The following is an 18019-nucleotide window of genomic DNA, read 5'->3' on the forward strand; positions in this document are numbered from 1 at the left end:
TGTGTGTGCGTCTTATGGAGTGAATGCAGGCTGCGCAGCTATCTCAGAAGCCAGAACAGCAAGAGGGATTGCTGCTTTCACTGCACAGCGATCCCTCTTGCTGTTCTGGCTTCTGAGATTCAGAATATTTTTTCCTTGTTTTCCTCCTCCGAAAACTAGTTGCGTCTTGTGGTCTGGTGCATCCTATAGAGCAAAAAATACGGTACTTGCAGCCAAGGCAAATGTTGCAACCACTGCAGTAATAAATACATTACTGTCAGCCAACAAAATAGAGATTTGCTCAACTACATGAGATATGGGAAGTCTACAATTTAATCTAGTATTTTATTTTATTTTATTATTTATTTTTAAAAAGTCTCAAAAGCAGCTGGGGAACCAGGAGCTGAATAAGATCGGGGCAAGGGCACTGGGTTCATTCACCTGGGAGTTTAATGTGGATTTGAAGCTGCTTGTGTCTCTATTATTTATTGCTTTATTATTATTTATAATATCCTGGGTAGATGTTTTGCTGAGTCAAATCTGTAGTCAAGATGACCAGTCCCACTAGCCCAGGGATGGGAAACATTTTTGGCCCCATGGGTCAGCCATGCAGGTAAAATTTGGCATGTGAGCAGGTTCGCCGCACCTGAAAATAACGCGATGGCGTTACGATGTCATGTGAGTGACAGGCGGGTTGTTCCAACCAGCTGCCCAAATCCCTTGTGTTGGTTCCCAATTGCCCAACATATCAATGGCTGTTGCTGGTGACCTACAGTACAAGGTGGGTTGCTAGTTCTATGCTCAGTGCTTTGGGAATCTCCCTTCATAGCTGTCAGGGGTTCAGGAGCAGAGACACAGGAGGGGGAGCAAATGGAGAGTGAGGAGGAGGAATCCGAGTGGGGTGGAGGCAGTGACAGTGGCCAGAGTCATTCCACGAGCCTCTCCAGCGAATCGGAAGATTCACAGAAGGGAGCGCCGATGGCCAGGGCAAGGGGGGCTCCAGGGGGAAAACCCCAGGAGGAAGGGGCCAGCGGGGACTCCCTGAGCAGCAGTTGGAAATCAGGACCAGCTTCCCCACCAGAGCGCAGTAGGGAGGGGGAGTCCCAGGAATCGGGACCAGTGTTCTCACCACCAGCGAGAGGAGATGAGTCAGGTTTGACCACGCCCACATCGGAGAGCGGGGAAACGGTCAGGAGGAAGGTTACCGGCTGGGCGCGCGCGCCAAGTTCAAATGTACAGGCGAGCGGCACAGCAGGGAGCCCGGATAGGGAGCCAGGTCCTAAAGCCCGCCGGAAGGAAGGGCAAGACTCAGGGGGGTCAGCATCAGAAGAGTCCAGGAAGGAGGAAACCCCAGGGGGCAGAAGGACCCAGAGGAGGAAGGAACAGCGCAGGAGGTGGAGCCGGGCTAGGATCTTGAACTGGTGCGGAAGGGATAGTGACTCAGAGGGGACTTCGCCGATCTAGAGTCAAGACGTAGGGCTGCGCGCTCTGGGGTTTGAAATGGAAACTAAACTTCAATAAAGACTTTTGTACATTACATCAACGGGGCGTTGGTCCTCTGTGAGCTGGGACCTAGAGGCAGTCCTGACAGTAGCACTCTCCCCAGGAGAGGAAAGAAGCCTTTATTCTGAGCTAATGAAACGGAGACAACTTTTACCCCTGTTTTATTCCGTTGATTTTAAAAGAAGTCCCTTTCTCTCTTCCTTCAGATTCCCAGACGAGATCTCCATCATCTTCAGTTCTTGAGTCTCAAACATCAATGAAAGCAGAGTTGCCAACAATGTTAGTAACATTCTGCTCTACATTTCATTAACACCAATAATGGTGCTGTGTCCAGCCAGCCAGCCTATTACCGTATTTTTTTCTCTATAAGACTCACTTTTTCCCTCCTAAAAAGTAAGGGGAAATGTGTGTGCGTCTTATGGAGCGAATGCAGGCTGCGCAGCTATCCCAGAAGCCAGAACAGCAAGAGAGGTTGCTGCTTTCACTGTGCAGCGATCCCTCTTGCTGTTCTGGCTTCTGAGATTCAGAATATTTTTTTTCTTGTTTTCCTCCTCCAAAAACTAGGTGCGTCTTGTGGTCTGGTGCGTCTTATAGAGCGAAAAATACGGTGAATCAGTAGTTTAAGATATGGTTTAGCTCAGAACCGTGCTGACTTGTTTCTGATACTGAATCCAAAAAGCCACCAGAACAGGCCCTCTTCCATCTGAAAATTGACATCTGTGCATCACTCCTAATTAACAAATGATCCCTTGTTGAGGGGAGGGAAGAGGCAAAAACTAGTTCCAAGGAAAACCATAAATACACTCTGGCAACGCTATTGCAGGGCCTGATAATGTTCTTTGATAATCACCTGTTCATCTTCCAGTGTAATTGCATGTTCCACATTCTGCACAGGACAAACCGGTCAGTATCTATGAAAAGCGACCAATGAAAACAAGTCTGACATCAGAAATAGCAATATTCATAAATCCGTAGGATAGCATTTCAGTCTACCAGGGGACTCTGCAGCTAATCTTCTAGTAGCTACTTTGGGGCAAAGGAATTTAAAAGGGAAACTCCAGTGTGAAACAGCAGAATTACAATTTGTCAGGGAATTGAGAAAAATTCCCTTCTGTCCAAATAGAAACAATGGTCTCCTTCTCTACTGCAGATGTTAACTAAACTCAGCATTGCCATGCTGCTTTATTTTATTTATGAAATTTATATACTGCTTGACTGTAAAAAAAACGACAACCACACCTCAAAGCAGTTTACAATATAAATTTACAACCGTAAACTGTGTGTGTGTGTGTGTGTGTGTGTGGCACAGAACTTTGGATTACGTAGCTCAGAATTCTTTTCCCCTGCCCTCAACACAACACCAACGTATATATGGGGTATTTTTGTTAAAATAGGAAGTCTCTTACTGAACCTTTCTTTTCCCATTGCAGAAGATGTGGTGTTACAGATGTGGAAACTCAGACAGAATGGAGTTACTCAGACATGAGTTCAGAAGAAAAAAGTATGATAATAAGAATACTGTGCTGGCCTTAAACAGTTTTGTTTTTCGGAGAGTGTGTTCTAAACAATGACACAAGCATATGTACATGTTGAAAACCAGCTTTGGGCTGACTTGGCAAAATTTGATTGCATTTAAAATGCTGTGGTTTTATCTCTCAAATGCTATTTCTTTTATTAGCTAGATTCCTTTAAACTACTACAAAATTAAGAGATCATGTCTAACCCTTAATGAGGAGAGGGAAGATGAATTTGCACACTTTCAAAGTCTAAAATTCAGTTTTCACTAATTTTGTATTGCTTTGGAATGCTCTGCTCTTCTGTGTAGGTATGTATTTCTTACTTGCCCCAGGTTGCCTCTTTCCCTACAGACCCTCTTGGGTGTTAAGATCAACAGACGTTGCCCTCTTGGTTGTTCCACCCCCCTCAAAAAGCATCTTCTATAGCAGCCTTTATAGGGACACGGGTGGCGCTGTGGGTTAAACCACAGAGCCTAGGACTTGCTGATCAGAAGGTCGGTGGTTCGAATCCCCGTGACGGGGTGAGCTCCCGTTGCTCAGTCCCTGCTCCTGCCAACCTAGCTGTTCGAAAGCACATCAAAGTTCAAGTAGATAAATAGGTACTGCTCCGGTGGGAAGGTAAACGGCGTTTCCGTGTGCTGCTCTGGTTCACCAGAAGCAGCTCAGTCATGCTGGCCACATGACCCAGAAGATGTACACCGGCTCCCTCGGCCAGTAAAGCGAGATGAGCGCCGCAACCCCAGAGTCGGCCACGACTGGACCTAATGGTCAGGGGTCCCTTTACCTTTATAGCAGCCTTTAAGTTGCGTGTCGAGATCCCGCAGCCACCCCCTCGTTGGGAAATAACTCACACAAGGACACGGATATTAGGTTTATGTTATTGGGCAAATTTGGCCACAACTTTATTGAATTACAGAATGTGAGCGGTATTGGCTTAGGCATTGATTGGACCCGACTATATCTGACTCCTGCCCACTGCGCAGGAAGTCCGGTAAGAGTAAACCACTGCTAGGGGCAGCCCTGTCGATGCGAACCAACTCAAGCTCCCCCTGGTGTTCCCATCGGGGTCGGGTCAAGGCCCTAGCCCCCAACCGGGCTTCAGACATGATCAACACCCCTGGATTCCTTTAACGGAATACCCTTAAGCATGGAGGGGCAGGTGATGGCCACACATCCCCTCCCCCACACAAGGTCAACAATGCCTAACCGCAACCCTAACAAAGTTGTGACGATTGCTACGAGGTAGGCGATAACCAAATGGCCAGTGCCAATTTGCCAAGTGGGGAAAATTCCTACCAGGCCCCTTGGACAACCAAGACAACCAACCGAGGTCCATAGCAAGGCCAGTGCCTAAAAACTGCAAAATAGGGAGGGCGGGTGATTGAGGAAGTGAGCCAAAGAGGAAGCCCTCCGGCTCGCTCCTCGGTTTAAACGGTCCCAGCATGCCCCCCCTCCCGGCAAGCGGATTGGCTGGCCGGGCTCTGATGTGACCGGGATCCCCTGGGCAACGTTGGACAAAGTCCCTTGCCCAGTGTGGTATAGTGGTTAAGAGCGATAGACTCGTAATCTGGGGAACCGGGTTCGCGTCTCCGCTCCTCCACATGCAGCTGCTGGGTGACCTTGGGCCAGTCACACTTCTGTGAAGTCTCTCAGCCCCACTCACCTCACAGAGTGTTTGTTGTGGGGGAGGAAGGGAAAGGAGAATGTTAGCTGCTTTGAGACTCCTTCGGGTAGTGATAAAGCGGGATATCAAATCCAAACTCTTCTTCTTCTTCTTCCTCCCCACTGGGAAGTGGAATTCTCTTCCATGGAGGTTTGCCTGCCACTGCGATTATGCTGCTTCCAGCAAACGCCAAAGCTTTGGCTTTTGATACGTCATATGAATTTTTTTAAGTCCTGGCGGTACGGTTAGTGTATTCGGCAGCTGCCTTCGTTCCGTGTTGAATACAGTATTTTATTGCCTTTATTATGTATTGGGTTTTTATGTTGCTTGTCTCAGCGTTGCGATATATACCAGTATTTCTCACACAGGGAGAAGGAAGGTGGAGCAGGCAAGCAGGATTGTCAAGGAGAGACCTTTGGTTGGAGAAAGTGAGGGTGAGTTTTAGCAACAGCAAGATGTACTTAACGTTATTGGGGTTCAAGTGTCCATGGTAGCTTGGCTAGACCTCCTTATGATGCTTTTCTTAACTGATCTGTAGAAGCAATTGAAGATTGAACAATGAACGGTAATGTGGTTACCGTATTTTTTGCTCTATAGGGCACACCCGACCATAGGACGCACCTTGTTTTAGAGGGGGAGAACAAGAAAAAAAATCTCCCCCTTTCTGCTCAGCGCCCCTTCAGCGAAGCGGCAGGAGAAACAGAGCCCCTTCCATTTCTCCCCCCACTTGGCTGAAGGGGCACTGCGCAGCTCTCCCTCTCTGCTGAAGCCAGGAGAGTCTTGCTCTCCCGGCTTCAGCGAAAGGAACCCGAAGCCTCCAGAGCGCTGTGAGAACTCACGCTGCGCTCCGAAGGCTTCAGGCGGCTATCCCTGAAGCCTGGTGCGCACTGACCCCTCTCGCTCTCCAGGCTTCAGCGAAAGCAACGCGAAGCCTCCGGAGCACTGAGGGAGCGCTCCCTCTGCGTTTCAGAAGCTTCACGTTGCTATCGCTGAAGCCAAGGAGCCTGCATTCGTTCTATAGGACGCACACACATTTCCTCTTAATTTTTGGAGGGGAAAAGGTGCGTCCTATAGAGCAAAAAATACGGTAGATCTTTCAGGGAAACTTGACCCAATTGAATGCATTCTCCTAGAGCTTGTTCACATGTTAGCCACCTGATAACTGATGTCAGTGTTTTGTGTGCGTGGATAAGCTATCACAGATCAACTAAAGAGAGAATGTTTGCAGAGCTTCATGTCACCTCAAACACAATGCTCTTCAATGGAGTCAGTTTTACACAATCATCTACAAGATATCAAGTGTTAGTTAAGGTAGAGATGTCAATGAGTGTTGACTCTTGCTCCTGCTTGCAATCAACATATCAGTTTGTGGGGGGGCGGGGGAGGCAGGAGGCAAATTGTTGATGGGGATTTTTTTCATTTAAGAAGCTTGAGGTTCAGTTTCAGAAGGCCACAAAAGTCTTTGTTTGTGTGTTTGTTCCACAGAGCTAATAGTTCGCAGCATATTAGAAAAAAAAGATGTCGCTGAAGTGGTCAGTGAAGGTACGCCTTGTCACACTGATAAGGTTTTAAGGCATCTCATCAGCCACAGGTTGAACTATTTGATACAGAAATAAGGTTGTAAGGTATCATATTCCATTCAGCTACCACCTTCACATATGGGACGCGGGTGGCGCTGTGGGTTAAACCACAGAGCCTAGGACTTGCCGATCAGAAGGTTGGCGGTTCGAATCCCCCCGACAGGGCGAGCTCCCATTGCTCAGTCCCTGCTTCTGCCAACCTAGCAGTTCGAAAGCACGTCAGTTCAAGTAGATAAATAGATAGCGCTCCGGCAGGAAGGTAAATGGTGTTTCCGTGCGCTGCTCTGGTTTCGCCAGAAGCGGCTTAGTCATGCTGGCCACATGACCCGGAAGCTGTATGCCGGCTCCCTCGGCCAGTAAAGCGAGATGAGCGCCGCAACCCCAGAGTCCGCCATGACTGGACCTAATGGTCAGGGGCCCCTTTACCTTTACCTTACCACCTTCACAGAGAAGGTTCTCAAAGTTGTAAAAATGGACATCAGGTAGCAAGAATGAGAAAGATTTCTGCAAACTACTGTGTGCCGAAGTAGACAGCCATGTTGCTGGTGGGACCTGCTGGTGGGTTTATTATGGGCTGGATGCCGTTTACGCTTTGAAGTTTGGTTTCCATTTTTGCAGCACCCACATGGCATAGTAATCATCAAGATGCCAACTGGTACTTTTTCTTCTCTTAATTAACAGGCGGCTTACGTTGCCGCAATCCTATTTCTCTGTGCTCCTCCCATGGGTAGATTTGTGAAATACCAGTAATAATACAGACTAAATGTTTGGGGCTGGTTAGTGCTCTGAGTTATACTGTGTGCTGTTGTAAACAAAAATTGCCTTTCTTCCCTTATGGGGTATCCAAGAGCCCATATAGAGTCCTTACATAGGTTCCTCATTGGCAGGAGAAGATAATAGAGGCCCACCAGAGAATATTGAGAAGCAAAGCAGCTAGTAAGCTTGATCTTTATTGATCTGTTGCAACAGGGTGCTCCCCTCACCCTCAGGAAAGGAGGAGGAACATTTGGTGAAATATGTATACAGTCGTACCTTGGTTTTCAAACAGCTTAGTTCTCGGAAAGTTTTGGCTCCTGAACACCGCAAAAGTGGGAAGTGACTGTTCCGGTTTGCGAACTATTTTTGGAAGCCGAACGGGGCTTCCACGATTTCTGATTGGCTGCAGGACCTTCCTGCAGCCTATCAGAAGCCGCAGTTTGGTTTCCGAATGTTGTGGAAGTTGAACGGACTTCCGGAATGGATTCTGTTTGACTTCCAAGGTATGACTGTACTTCACCACCACTCTTTGACGCCTACAAAAAGAAATAATATATATATCTGAAAAGGGCTCCTTTTCAGATATATATATCTGAAAAGGGCTCCTCTGCCTATCGTTAGGCTTGGTTTGCACCAAGCACCTTGCATTTTTATCAAAGAAGCAAATCTAGCAAAAGCTTTTTGCCAAGGATTAACTTTGTTTTCCATCTTTGTATATTTACCCCCTTCTAAAATATTTCCGATGCGTTTGCTTGGAAACTTCAAAGAGAGTTCTGAAGATCACGAGTCAGTTATTGAGGTGAGATCACGTATCGTTGGGACCCAAAGTATTGTAGTTCATCTTTTTGTAGGGGTTTGTTTTGTACAATTGACATCTATGGTCACGTATAACGATCTACCTGTGGGGAATGTATAATGCTATTTTTCTAGAAAAAAGGAGGTGCCGGAACTCACCATGAACACCTCGCTCGTTCTCTTAGAATGGCAATGGCACCCACCTAAGAGGTGTCAGAACTGAGTTTCTGTGAGTCCCCCCTGGAAAAAAAAAGCCCTGGAAATGTAGATTTTGACTACTTGAGGCAATATTTTAGAGAGAGGGTCGCAAGACCCAAGGATTACACAAGCCCTCTTTCGGCACAATAGTTCGCACCTACCGTATTTTTCGCCCTATAGGACGCACTTTTCCCCCTCCAAAAATGAAGGGGAAATGTGTGTGCGTCCTATGGGGCGAATGCAGGCTTTCACTGAAGCCTGGAGAGCGAGAGGGGTCGGTGCGCATGGACCCCTATCGCTCTCCAGGCTTCAGGAAGCTATCCGCAAGCGTTGGGAGCTCCGCGGGAGTTCCCGTCGGGCTCCCCAGGCTTGCAGATAGCAGCCTGCATCCCGAAGCCTGGGGCGTGCTGCACAGCATGCCGGGCCCGGGGTTTGTGCAGATATCAGGCAGCCAAACAAGCTCGGGGGACAGCGGGGAGGCGGAGCACCGCCATCCCGCTATTCCCTGACCTGGTTTGCAGAGTTGCCTGCATCCCAAAGAGAGATGTCTGCATCCCGAAGCCTTTGGGCAGATATCCGCAAGCCTGGGGAGACCGGCACGACTTCCTGTGGCTCCCCAGGCTTGCTGATAGCAGCCTGTTCTGGGGGCTGGGGTCGGGGGAAGCTCGGGCTTCCCCCGCCTCAGCCCCGTGCCTGGGGGGGGGGGAAATAATTTTTTTTTCTTTATTCCCTCCTCCCAAAAATACTAGGTGCGACCTATGGGCTGGTGCTGGGACACAGGTGGCGCTGTGGGTTAAAGCCTCAGCGCCTAGGACTTGCCGATTGAAAGGTCGGCGGTTCGAATCCCTGCGGCGGGGTGCGCTCCCGCTGCTCGGTCCCAGCGCCTGCCAACCTAGCAGTTCGAAAGCACCTCCGGGTGCAAGTAGATAAATAGGGACCGCTTACCAGCGGGAAGGTAAACGGCGTTTCCGTGTGCGGCTCTGGCTCGCCAGAGCAGCGATGTCACGCTGGCCACGTGACCCGGAAGTGTCTCCGGACAGCGCTGGCCCCTGGCCTCTTAAGTGAGATGGGCGCACAACCCCAGAGTCTGTCAAGACTGGCCCGTATGGGCAGGGGTACCTTTACCTTTACCTTTACCTTTACCTATGGGCTGGTGCGCCCTATGGGGCGAAAAATACGGTAACTGGCACAGCTACTCTCCTGCAGATATGAATTCCCACCCATCCACCGCAGTTGTCCGCTCATTTTAAAACTGTTTCCCCACAGTTCTAAATATTTGTTTAAATGAAAGCAAATATTTTCAGGGAGCCAAAGTCAATCCCGTTGTATTGGATGAGCTGTTCATTTGTCCTGGTCTGGAATCACAGAAGGGGCCTCCTCATGGAAAAGTGATTTGACTCTGAGCCTAAACCACATTCATATACATCAGGAATATAGCCTTGGGTCGGTATAATCCTGCCCCTGTGGCAGTTTATTTCCCTCAACAACTTTGGGCTAAAATTGTAAAAAAAGGTCAAGCTCAACAACTGGGGGGGGGGGGCAGTTGGCAGTTTCCTGGTAAAATCCAGAAAAAAGAGCTCAACAATTTCAAATTTCAATCCTAAAAAAGGCTCAACAACTTTAGTTGTTCCTCACACACATTCACTTCATCAAATCTGGCCCTCTTTGAAAAAAGTTTGGGCACCCCTCATATACATGTTTTCCTGTGTATAGCTAGGATTTTTAAAAAAATATATATATTAATAAATTTTATTAGTATTTTCCACACAACAACAACAACACGAAAGATATCAAAAAACAACAATACACAACACTCAAAAATCAACATTCGAAAACTAAAGAAAGCAACAACAACAAACATATCCATATCTCACCAGTTAATATTATAAACACTAAAACAACAAGAAGACATTGACTTCCTCCAATCCCACAGCACCTCCTTTATCTCTCATTGTGTCTTCCTGTTTTCCTGTTTTCTTTATCATCTCTATCCTAACATCTAGATATAAATCCTTCTTTCATATCCTTTCACCTCACAAGGTTCTTCCAGACTCAGCCAGATTTCTGCCCTCGAACCTTGACTTTTGAGGTATTCATTTAGGCACTCCCATTCTTTTTTTACTTCACTTTTTGGGTTTTGTCTTATGTCTCTCAATTTGGCTAATTCTAAGTATTCTGAGAGCTTACATAGCCACTCTCCCCTAGTGGGCAACTGATTCCCTTTCCAGTACTTAGCCACCGGGATTCTTGCTGCAGACATTGCGTATAGGAAAAAATTAGTTTTGTCTTTTGGAATATCGTCATTTAAAATTCCTAAAAGGAATGCCTCTGGCCTTTTACTATATGATATTCTTAATATTTTCTTTATTTCTTCGTGGACCATGCTCCAAAATTTCCCAATTTCGGCAGTCCTTACCATCTTCATAGTCCGGGCAGGTATGGCTTTCATCCACAGTGGAAGGGTATAAAGTGTATAGCTAGTTTAAAAGCCATTTGCTTACCCCTCCACCTCTTTTTCAGGATCATTCTGAAACCGATCTTTGCCTTCTCGGTTGCTGTGAGTTTTGCACCATGGCACTGAACCCTTTACCAACAGCAGAGTACCTGGATGAGAGGCCAGAGAAAATGGAAAGTGTGAGTATTGTTCTCATTTTAAAAACAAACAACAACAACTTCACTTCTGAAAGTGGAATACTTCCCAGAAAAAAGTATGTGCCCTGGTGGTTTCCTTTGGAGGAGAAGGAGAAGCAGATCTCAGTGGGAAGAGACCCAGTCAGCCTCCTGCCCTCCCCTCCCTTCTAACCCCAGTGGGGCTGAGATCGACCCCCATTGGGGAGCCGTACCCAGCTGCCCTTCATTTGCAGTTTCTCTGCCCTTTCTTTAGAAGCGAGCCCAGAGATCTCTGTTCTGTGAGCATCAGGGATGCAGGACATATTGTCTGATAATAGCCTTTCCAACTTGTGTTAACAAAAGACATTGGATTCTTATCTGAACAAAGACATTGGATTCTTATCTCATTATACATGACAAAGCCATTTTTCACCTTCTCACCCCTTGCTTTTTCCTGTAAGACCTATTGCAGTCGTTAAGAGCCGTCAACAGGCTCATCACAGCTATCTGCCAATCACCCATTCCCACCACCCTTCTGAGTAATACCCCTCCCCACCTTCTCACTATATAGAAGGGTCTGGTGACTTCTGTTTCAGTGTATCTGAAGAAGTGTGCATGCACACGAAAGCTCATACCAAGAACTAACTTAGTTGGTCTTTAAGGTGCTACTGGAAGGAATTTTTTTGTTTTGACTATGACAGACCTACACGGCTACCTATCTGTAACTTGTGTTAACAAGTTCACAATTTAGCAGAGTAACATTCCCCCTTTTAAACTTGTAGTGGATGCGTTTGCTCAGGCTCGCTAAAGCCTCTATAATAACTGTTCTGGTATGTGTGTGCGTCTTATGGAGCGAATGCAGGGGGAGGCAGGCAGGAAAAGCCCCCAAGAGGCACACAAGCTCCTTAAAGGGTGTGCGGCTCCTGCGGGCTTTTCTACGAGGTGGGGGAATTCCCCTACCTCCAGCAAAAGCACTGCTCTTTGGGGCTGGGGGGATAAATTTTTTTTATTGATTTCCCCCTCTAAAAACTAGGTGCACCTTATGGTCAGGTGCACCTTATGGAGCGAAAAATACAGTAACTGAACAACCAGAGCAGGCCATTTTGGCACCTGAGGCAAACCACAAAATGGTGTCCTCTCTCCCTAACATGGAAGAAGCGGGGAGTGAAGCTCTACATCAGGAACAAGGAGGGGAATAAAGATCTGAACTGAGATCTGCTGTCCCTGCAGATCCTGCCGCCTGAGGCAGCCACCTGGCCTTGCCTCAGGGGTGGGCCGGCCCCGACAACAGCAATGTTCTTCTGCCCAGTCTTTTTTGAGCATTTGTTCTCATTTGTTTCCAGAGAGGTTCTGCAACAATGAACACTCCTCCTGATTTAATTGTGTGGCGCCTGTATATTTCCCTGTTAATCATTTGTTGATCCCACACTTTTCAGTGCATCTCCCCATCACTTCTCTACCCACAAAAAAGGCCATTAAAGAACTTGTTCTGCTAAGGCGGCAGAGCACTTTAATCGCGCGAATCTGAATTTTTGGTATGTCCTTGAATTTGTTCCTGCAAAATACGGGAAACCCAGAGGTGACGCAAAAGAACTAAACAAAGCTAGGTAAAGGGACCCCTGACCGTCTCGCTTTATTGGCCGAGGGAGCCGGCGTACAGATTCCGGGTCATGTGGCCAGCATGACTAAGCCGCTTCTGGCGAACCAGAGCAGCGCACGGAAATGCCGTTTACCTTCCCGCCGGAGTGGTACCTATTTATCTACTTGCACTTTGACGTGCTTTTGAACTGCTAGGTTGGCAGGAGCTGGGACTGAGCAACGGGAGCTCACCCCGTCGCAGGGATTTGAACTACTGACCTTCTGATCGGCAAGTCCTAGGTTCTGTGCTTTAACCCACAGCGCCACCTGCGTCCCTCCAAACAAAGCTAAGAACTAGCAAATTTGGGATCTAGGATAAAATAGCCCGTAAATGAGAAAAACTTGATAGCGGCTTCCATTAAAGTGATTTTCAGATTACTGGGTTTTGTATAGCTTATGTGTTGCAGGACATACAAGGACATTTTCCAATGTGTAGTTCAGGAGCTCATAGAAAACAGCCCCGAAGGAAGTACAATCGACATCACTCCTCACCGACACCAATCGGAAGGCTCTTGGCTAGAGAACAAGACTAAAAGGACACTGATAAAAGAGTGAGTGATTTTGGAGATGACTTCTTCAGTTCTCAAACTACCCAGAGACTTCCCGCTTTATTTTCTGATTGCTAAATATGACAGGACTGTGAAAACGGTCTTGAGAGGAGTTTGATCTGGCAGTCTACCATTCGGGTTGCCGTATTCCCAAGAGTGAAAATCCAAACAAAGTTGTTGAGCTGTTGAACATCTCTTCCCCGCCCCCCAAAAAACGTTTTAGGCCTTTCCTTTGTTTGTTTCTTTTTTTAAATAGCCCTACTAGTCATACGTCCGGGTTTTCCTGGACATTTTGCTGATTCAGCAAAAATGCACCCGGGCGCCATTTTGCTGAGCGATTTCTGGACTTGTCTGTGAAAACCCGGACGTATGGCAGCCCCTATCTACAATGGAATAAGACTCACAACCGGAAAGCAACTTTCCAATCTAGAATTTATAGTCATTAAAAAAAGGAAAAGAATCCAGGACTTTTATTCACTCCCAAGAAGAATCCATCTTAAGTTGTTATTCTGAGCACTTCCAGTGTACGGAATAAATGCTTCAACCTTGACAGACAAAAATAAGGGGCTCATAGTGTCTCCTGACATCTGTTCCCCTCCGAACATGTTTGTTACGGAGAAAAATCCAAAGTAGGTAGTTGCTTATGTAACCGTTCAACCCTAGTAATATACAGATTTCTCCTCATTTTTTTTTATTGTGCTACCCCTCCATCTTGGCTTTTTCAGCACATGGAACTGCTTTCTAAATGTCATATAACCATAGAGTTGTAGAGTTAGAAGGGACCCCAAGGGTCATCTAGTCCAGGCATGGCCAAACATGGCCCTCCATATGTTTTGGGACTACAGTTCCCATCATCCCTGATCACTGGTCTTGTTAGCTAGGGATGATGGGAGTTGTAGTCCCAAAACTGCTGGAGGGCCAAGTTTGGCCATGCCTGATCTAGTCCAACCCCCTATAATAAAGGAATCTCAACTAAAGCATCCATGACAGATGGCCATCCAACCTCTGCTTAAAACCCTCCAAGGAAGGAAAGTCCACAATGTCCCAAGGGAGACCGTTCCACTGTCAAACAGCTCTTACGGTCAGGAAGGTTTTCCTGATGTTTAGTCGGAATCTCCTTTCTTGTAACTTGAAGCCATTCTTTCGATTCCTATCCTCCAGAGCTTGTTCCCTCGTCCATGTGACAGCCCTTAAGATATCTGAAGAAGGCTATCATATCTCCTCTCAGTCTCCTCTTTTCCAGGCTAAACATACCCGCTTCCTTCAAGCGCTTCTCCTAAGGCAGGGGTCCTCAAACTAAGGCTCGTGGGCCGGATAAGACCCAAGGGACTTGTTTATCCGGCCTGTGGCAACCCCCACTGCCCACTGCCGCCGCCCGCTCTTGCGCGGCTGCCCACTTCTGGGTCAGAGGAGCACTGTTAAAAAAAGTCCTCTATTTTAGATTGTTTGGGAACCGGTGAGAGAGCTACATCCTCTGGGTCCCTGTAGCGTTTACTAGCAGGCATAGCGTTTGCCGTGGAGAGTAAACAAGGAGAGGTTTCCCCAACCAAAAAAGAGAGAAAAAATAGAAAGTGCTCAGTTTTTTTTCAATTTAAGAGCTTCTCCGTGTGGAGACTGCCAGGAGTTTCAGGAACAAAGTATAGAAGGGAGTTGGCGGTTAATAGCTAGCAGCTGGTGGCCTGCCAAGAATACTTCACAGAACTTGCCCAAGATGTTTCTCATAGCATAGACAAGAAGGTGCTGTTAGAATCTCAGTAGGTTGGTAAGTTTAAAAGTAGAGAAGTAAAAAAGGAAAAAGTACTTCCCTGGGTGGCAGTCAGCGCTAATTACAGTCCTGTTATCTGCGGAGCTCTGAAGGCTGCTTGCTAAGCCGTCGCCATCTTGGGTCTCATCCCGGAGGAGCACTGGAAATAGCTTGTGTGCATGCACAAGTGTTATTTGTGCAAGCGTTATTTCCCGTGCACATCCAGGTTAGAGGAGGCCCGTGCACATGCGCACAACCTATTTCCGGTGCTCCTCCGACCCAGAAGTGCGCCGGAAATAGTGTGTGGGCATGTGCTCCCCTGCCCTCCGGTCCGGTGCGCGATTGGCACTGGATACACCGGCCCGAGGCGCAGTAAGTTTGCTGACCCCGTCCTAAGGCTTGGCTTCTATACCCTTGATCACCTTGGTTGCCGTCCTCTGCACACGTTCCAGCTTGTCAACATCCTTCCTAAACTGCAGTGCCCAGAATTGGACACAGTTCTCCACGTGTGGTCTGAACAAGGCAGAACAGAGTGGTATTATCACTTTCCTTGAGCTAGACACTATACCTCTGTTGATGTCACTGCGTGCATTGACAGCCCTGGGTCCTGAAGGCTGACAGCCTAAAAATAATCAGCATGCAGCAGCAACTGTCCACAAGCAATGCAGTTTGCCACCCCTCAAACACGCTGCATGGAGGAGGAGGAGGATGATGATGATGATGATGATGATGATGATGATAATAATAATAATAATAATAATAATAATTTATACCCTGCCCATCTGGCTGGGTTTCCCCGTCCACTCTGGGCAGCTTCCAACAGAATATTAAAATACAATAGTCTATTAAACATTAAAAGCTTCCCTAAACAGGGCTGCCTACAGATGTCTTCTAAAAGTCTGGTAGAGTGGTACCTCAGGTTAAGTACTTAACGTTCCGGAGGTCCGTTCTTAACCCAAAACTGTTCTTAACCTGAAGCACCACTTTAGCTAATGGGGCTTCCCGCTGCCGCCGGGCCGCCGGAGCACAATTTCTGTTCTCATCCTGAAGCAAAGTTCTTAACCTGAAGCAATATTTTTGGGTTAGCAGAGTCTGTAACCTGAAGCGTATGTAACCCGAAGCGTATGTAACCTGAGGTACCACTGTATTTCCTTGACATCTGATGGGAGGGCGTTCCACAGGGCAGGTGCCACTACCGAGAAGGCCCTCTGCCTGGTTCCTTGTAACCTCATTTCTCGCAGCGAGGGAACCACCAGAAGGCCCTTGGCGCTGGACAGAACTGTCTGGGCAGAACAATGGGGGTGGAAACGCTCCTTCAGGTATACTGGACCGAGGCCATTTAGGGCTTTAAAGGTCAGCACCAATAAAACCCCAGTATCAAGCTCTCCTGCTCCAGTGCCTGAATTTAGGGATCTGCACTTTCCTTCTAGTTGAGAAAAGGAAAAGCAAATCAGGTTCCAGCTCGTGAACTCAAGTTTGCTTTGTTTTTCCCCCACACGTTAATTTTATTTCAATCCGTACCTTCTCCTGGCTGTTTTCCTTGCCTATCCACTGCACAATGTTCACGTGGACGTAGCGTGTAAAACCTTGGCTCTGTGCCTGGCATTCTTTGCAATCTTACGGGTTTTTACTTTCTGCATCTCTCTCTCCTAGGATTGAAGACAAAGGGGGCATTGATCAGTACAGGGACGTCTTTGAGCAATATATAAAGTTTGGGCCATGTGAGTACAAGCCTCTCATTGGTTGCAGAATCCGGGGAGTCTAGTCTCCCCACCCCTGCCCTTCTGCCATTCCCTCCAGCTCCTGAGAGCCAGTGTGGTGTAGTGGTTAAGAGTGGTGGACTCGTAATCTGGTGAACCGGGTTCGATTCCCTGCTCCTCCACATGCAGCTGCTGGGTGACCTTGGGCCAGTCACACTTCTCTGATGTCTCTCAGCCTCACTCACCTCACAGTGTGTTTGTTGTGGGGGAGGAAGGGAAAGGAGAATGTTAGCCGCTTTGAGACTCCTTAAAGGGAGTGAAAGGTGGGATATCAAATCCAAACTCTTCTTCTTCTTCTCTTCTACCAAAGAGTTTCTCCCAAAATCCATGAAACAAGTCCTGCTACATTCTCCCTACTGAAATTAACTCCCAAACTGAAACCTTAAAGAAGTGGGACAAAGCAGACCCACCGGGGAAGGTGTAAGTGGGAACAGTGTGGGCTGCAGGTAGGTAGATACAGTGAGGGGGGAAAGTATTTGATCCCTTGCTAAATTTGCCCGTTTGCCCTCTGACAAAGAAATGACCAGTCCGTAGTTTTAATGGTAGGTTTATTGTAGCTGTGAGAGACAGAATAACAACAGGAAAACCCCCAGAAACCCAGGAGACAAAAGTCAGAGATTGATGTGCATTATAATGAGTGAAATAAGTATTTGACCCCCTGTCAACCAGGCAGATGTCAGGCTACCTGGTATCTTCACTGTTTGTAAGGAGAGCTGAGATTAGAGGCACCTGCTGTAAGGGAGAGGTCTTACCTGCAATCCCAGCTTGTTACAGTACCTGTACAAAAGACACCTGTCGACAGAAGTAATCAATCCAGCAGATTCCAAAGTGGCCACCATGACCAAGACCAAAGAGCTGTCCAAGGATGTCAGGGACAAGATTGTAGACCTGTACAAGGCTGGACTGGGCTACAAGAGGGAGATGGTTTTCCTGTTGTTATTCTGCCTCTCACAGCTACAATAAACCTACCATTAAAATTATGGACTGATCATTTCTTTGTCAGAAGGCAAACAGGCAAATTTAGCAGAGGATCAAATACTTTCCCCCTCACCTTAGATATAGACAGACAGACAGACAGACAGACAGACAGACAGACACATACATACATACATACATACAGTAAGCGTTATATACTGAAATTCCAAATTGTTTGAACACTCTCCTTCTAAAACTGTTTCAGGTATGAAACTCAGATTCAAATTATCAGATTATCCACCCAAACCCAAAAAAGTCCGTAAGAAAGCTCCAGAGCCCAAGGAAATACTGATTTTAGATTTGGAGTTCAAAGCTGAACAGTTAAAGGTATGTAGTTATCCTAATTTATTGGGGCTCTCTTGTGTACAGGGGCACCTCTTCCAAGTCCCTTTGTCAAGCTCAATTAGCTCCGGGGCTGGTTCAGCCTCCGAGTCCGAATCCCAGGCCCACACCTCTCTCTCCTTCTTTCATCCCCACATCCATATCTCCCTCCCTTCATCCATCCATTCACAACACACATCCAGCAGCAGCACCCCGTCTTCTGAGCACCCTAGTCCAGCCAGCTACACTTTTCTTCTCTACAACTGCTTACCTTTGGCTCTCCTCGTTAGATAACACAAGCAGGCAACTTACACACGTGTTTGTTTGTACAGCGTTGAATTTCAACTTGTCTATGATCCGGTGGCCTCCAGGCTAGATTACTGCAATACATTGTCCACAGGGCTGCCCTTGAAGACTGTTCAGGAACTACAG

At 47.2% G+C, this 18019-nt stretch overlaps 1 protein-coding gene across 3 annotated transcripts in view; it reads left to right on the forward strand.

The window, feature by feature from the left end:
• Window positions 1-18019, forward strand: part of ERICH6B (glutamate rich 6B) — a 33410-nt gene that overhangs the window by 7024 nt on the left and 8367 nt on the right. For all 3 annotated transcript variants that reach the window (XM_083738395.1, XM_083738397.1, XM_083738396.1), the window contains 9 exons: window positions 1689-1761; window positions 2913-2983; window positions 5031-5096; window positions 6148-6204; window positions 7766-7797; window positions 10512-10625; window positions 12633-12790; window positions 16185-16252; window positions 17472-17593. In XM_083738395.1, the coding sequence (XP_083594521.1) occupies window positions 1689-1761; window positions 2913-2983; window positions 5031-5096; window positions 6148-6204; window positions 7766-7797; window positions 10512-10625; window positions 12633-12790; window positions 16185-16252; window positions 17472-17593 (761 nt within the window). The remainder of the gene's footprint in view (window positions 1-1688; window positions 1762-2912; window positions 2984-5030; window positions 5097-6147; window positions 6205-7765; window positions 7798-10511; window positions 10626-12632; window positions 12791-16184; window positions 16253-17471; window positions 17594-18019) is intronic.

Source organism: Podarcis gaigeae (genome assembly GCF_964106915.1).
Source record: "Podarcis gaigeae genome assembly, chromosome: 5".
Lineage (NCBI taxonomy): Eukaryota > Metazoa > Chordata > Lepidosauria > Squamata > Lacertidae > Podarcis > Podarcis gaigeae.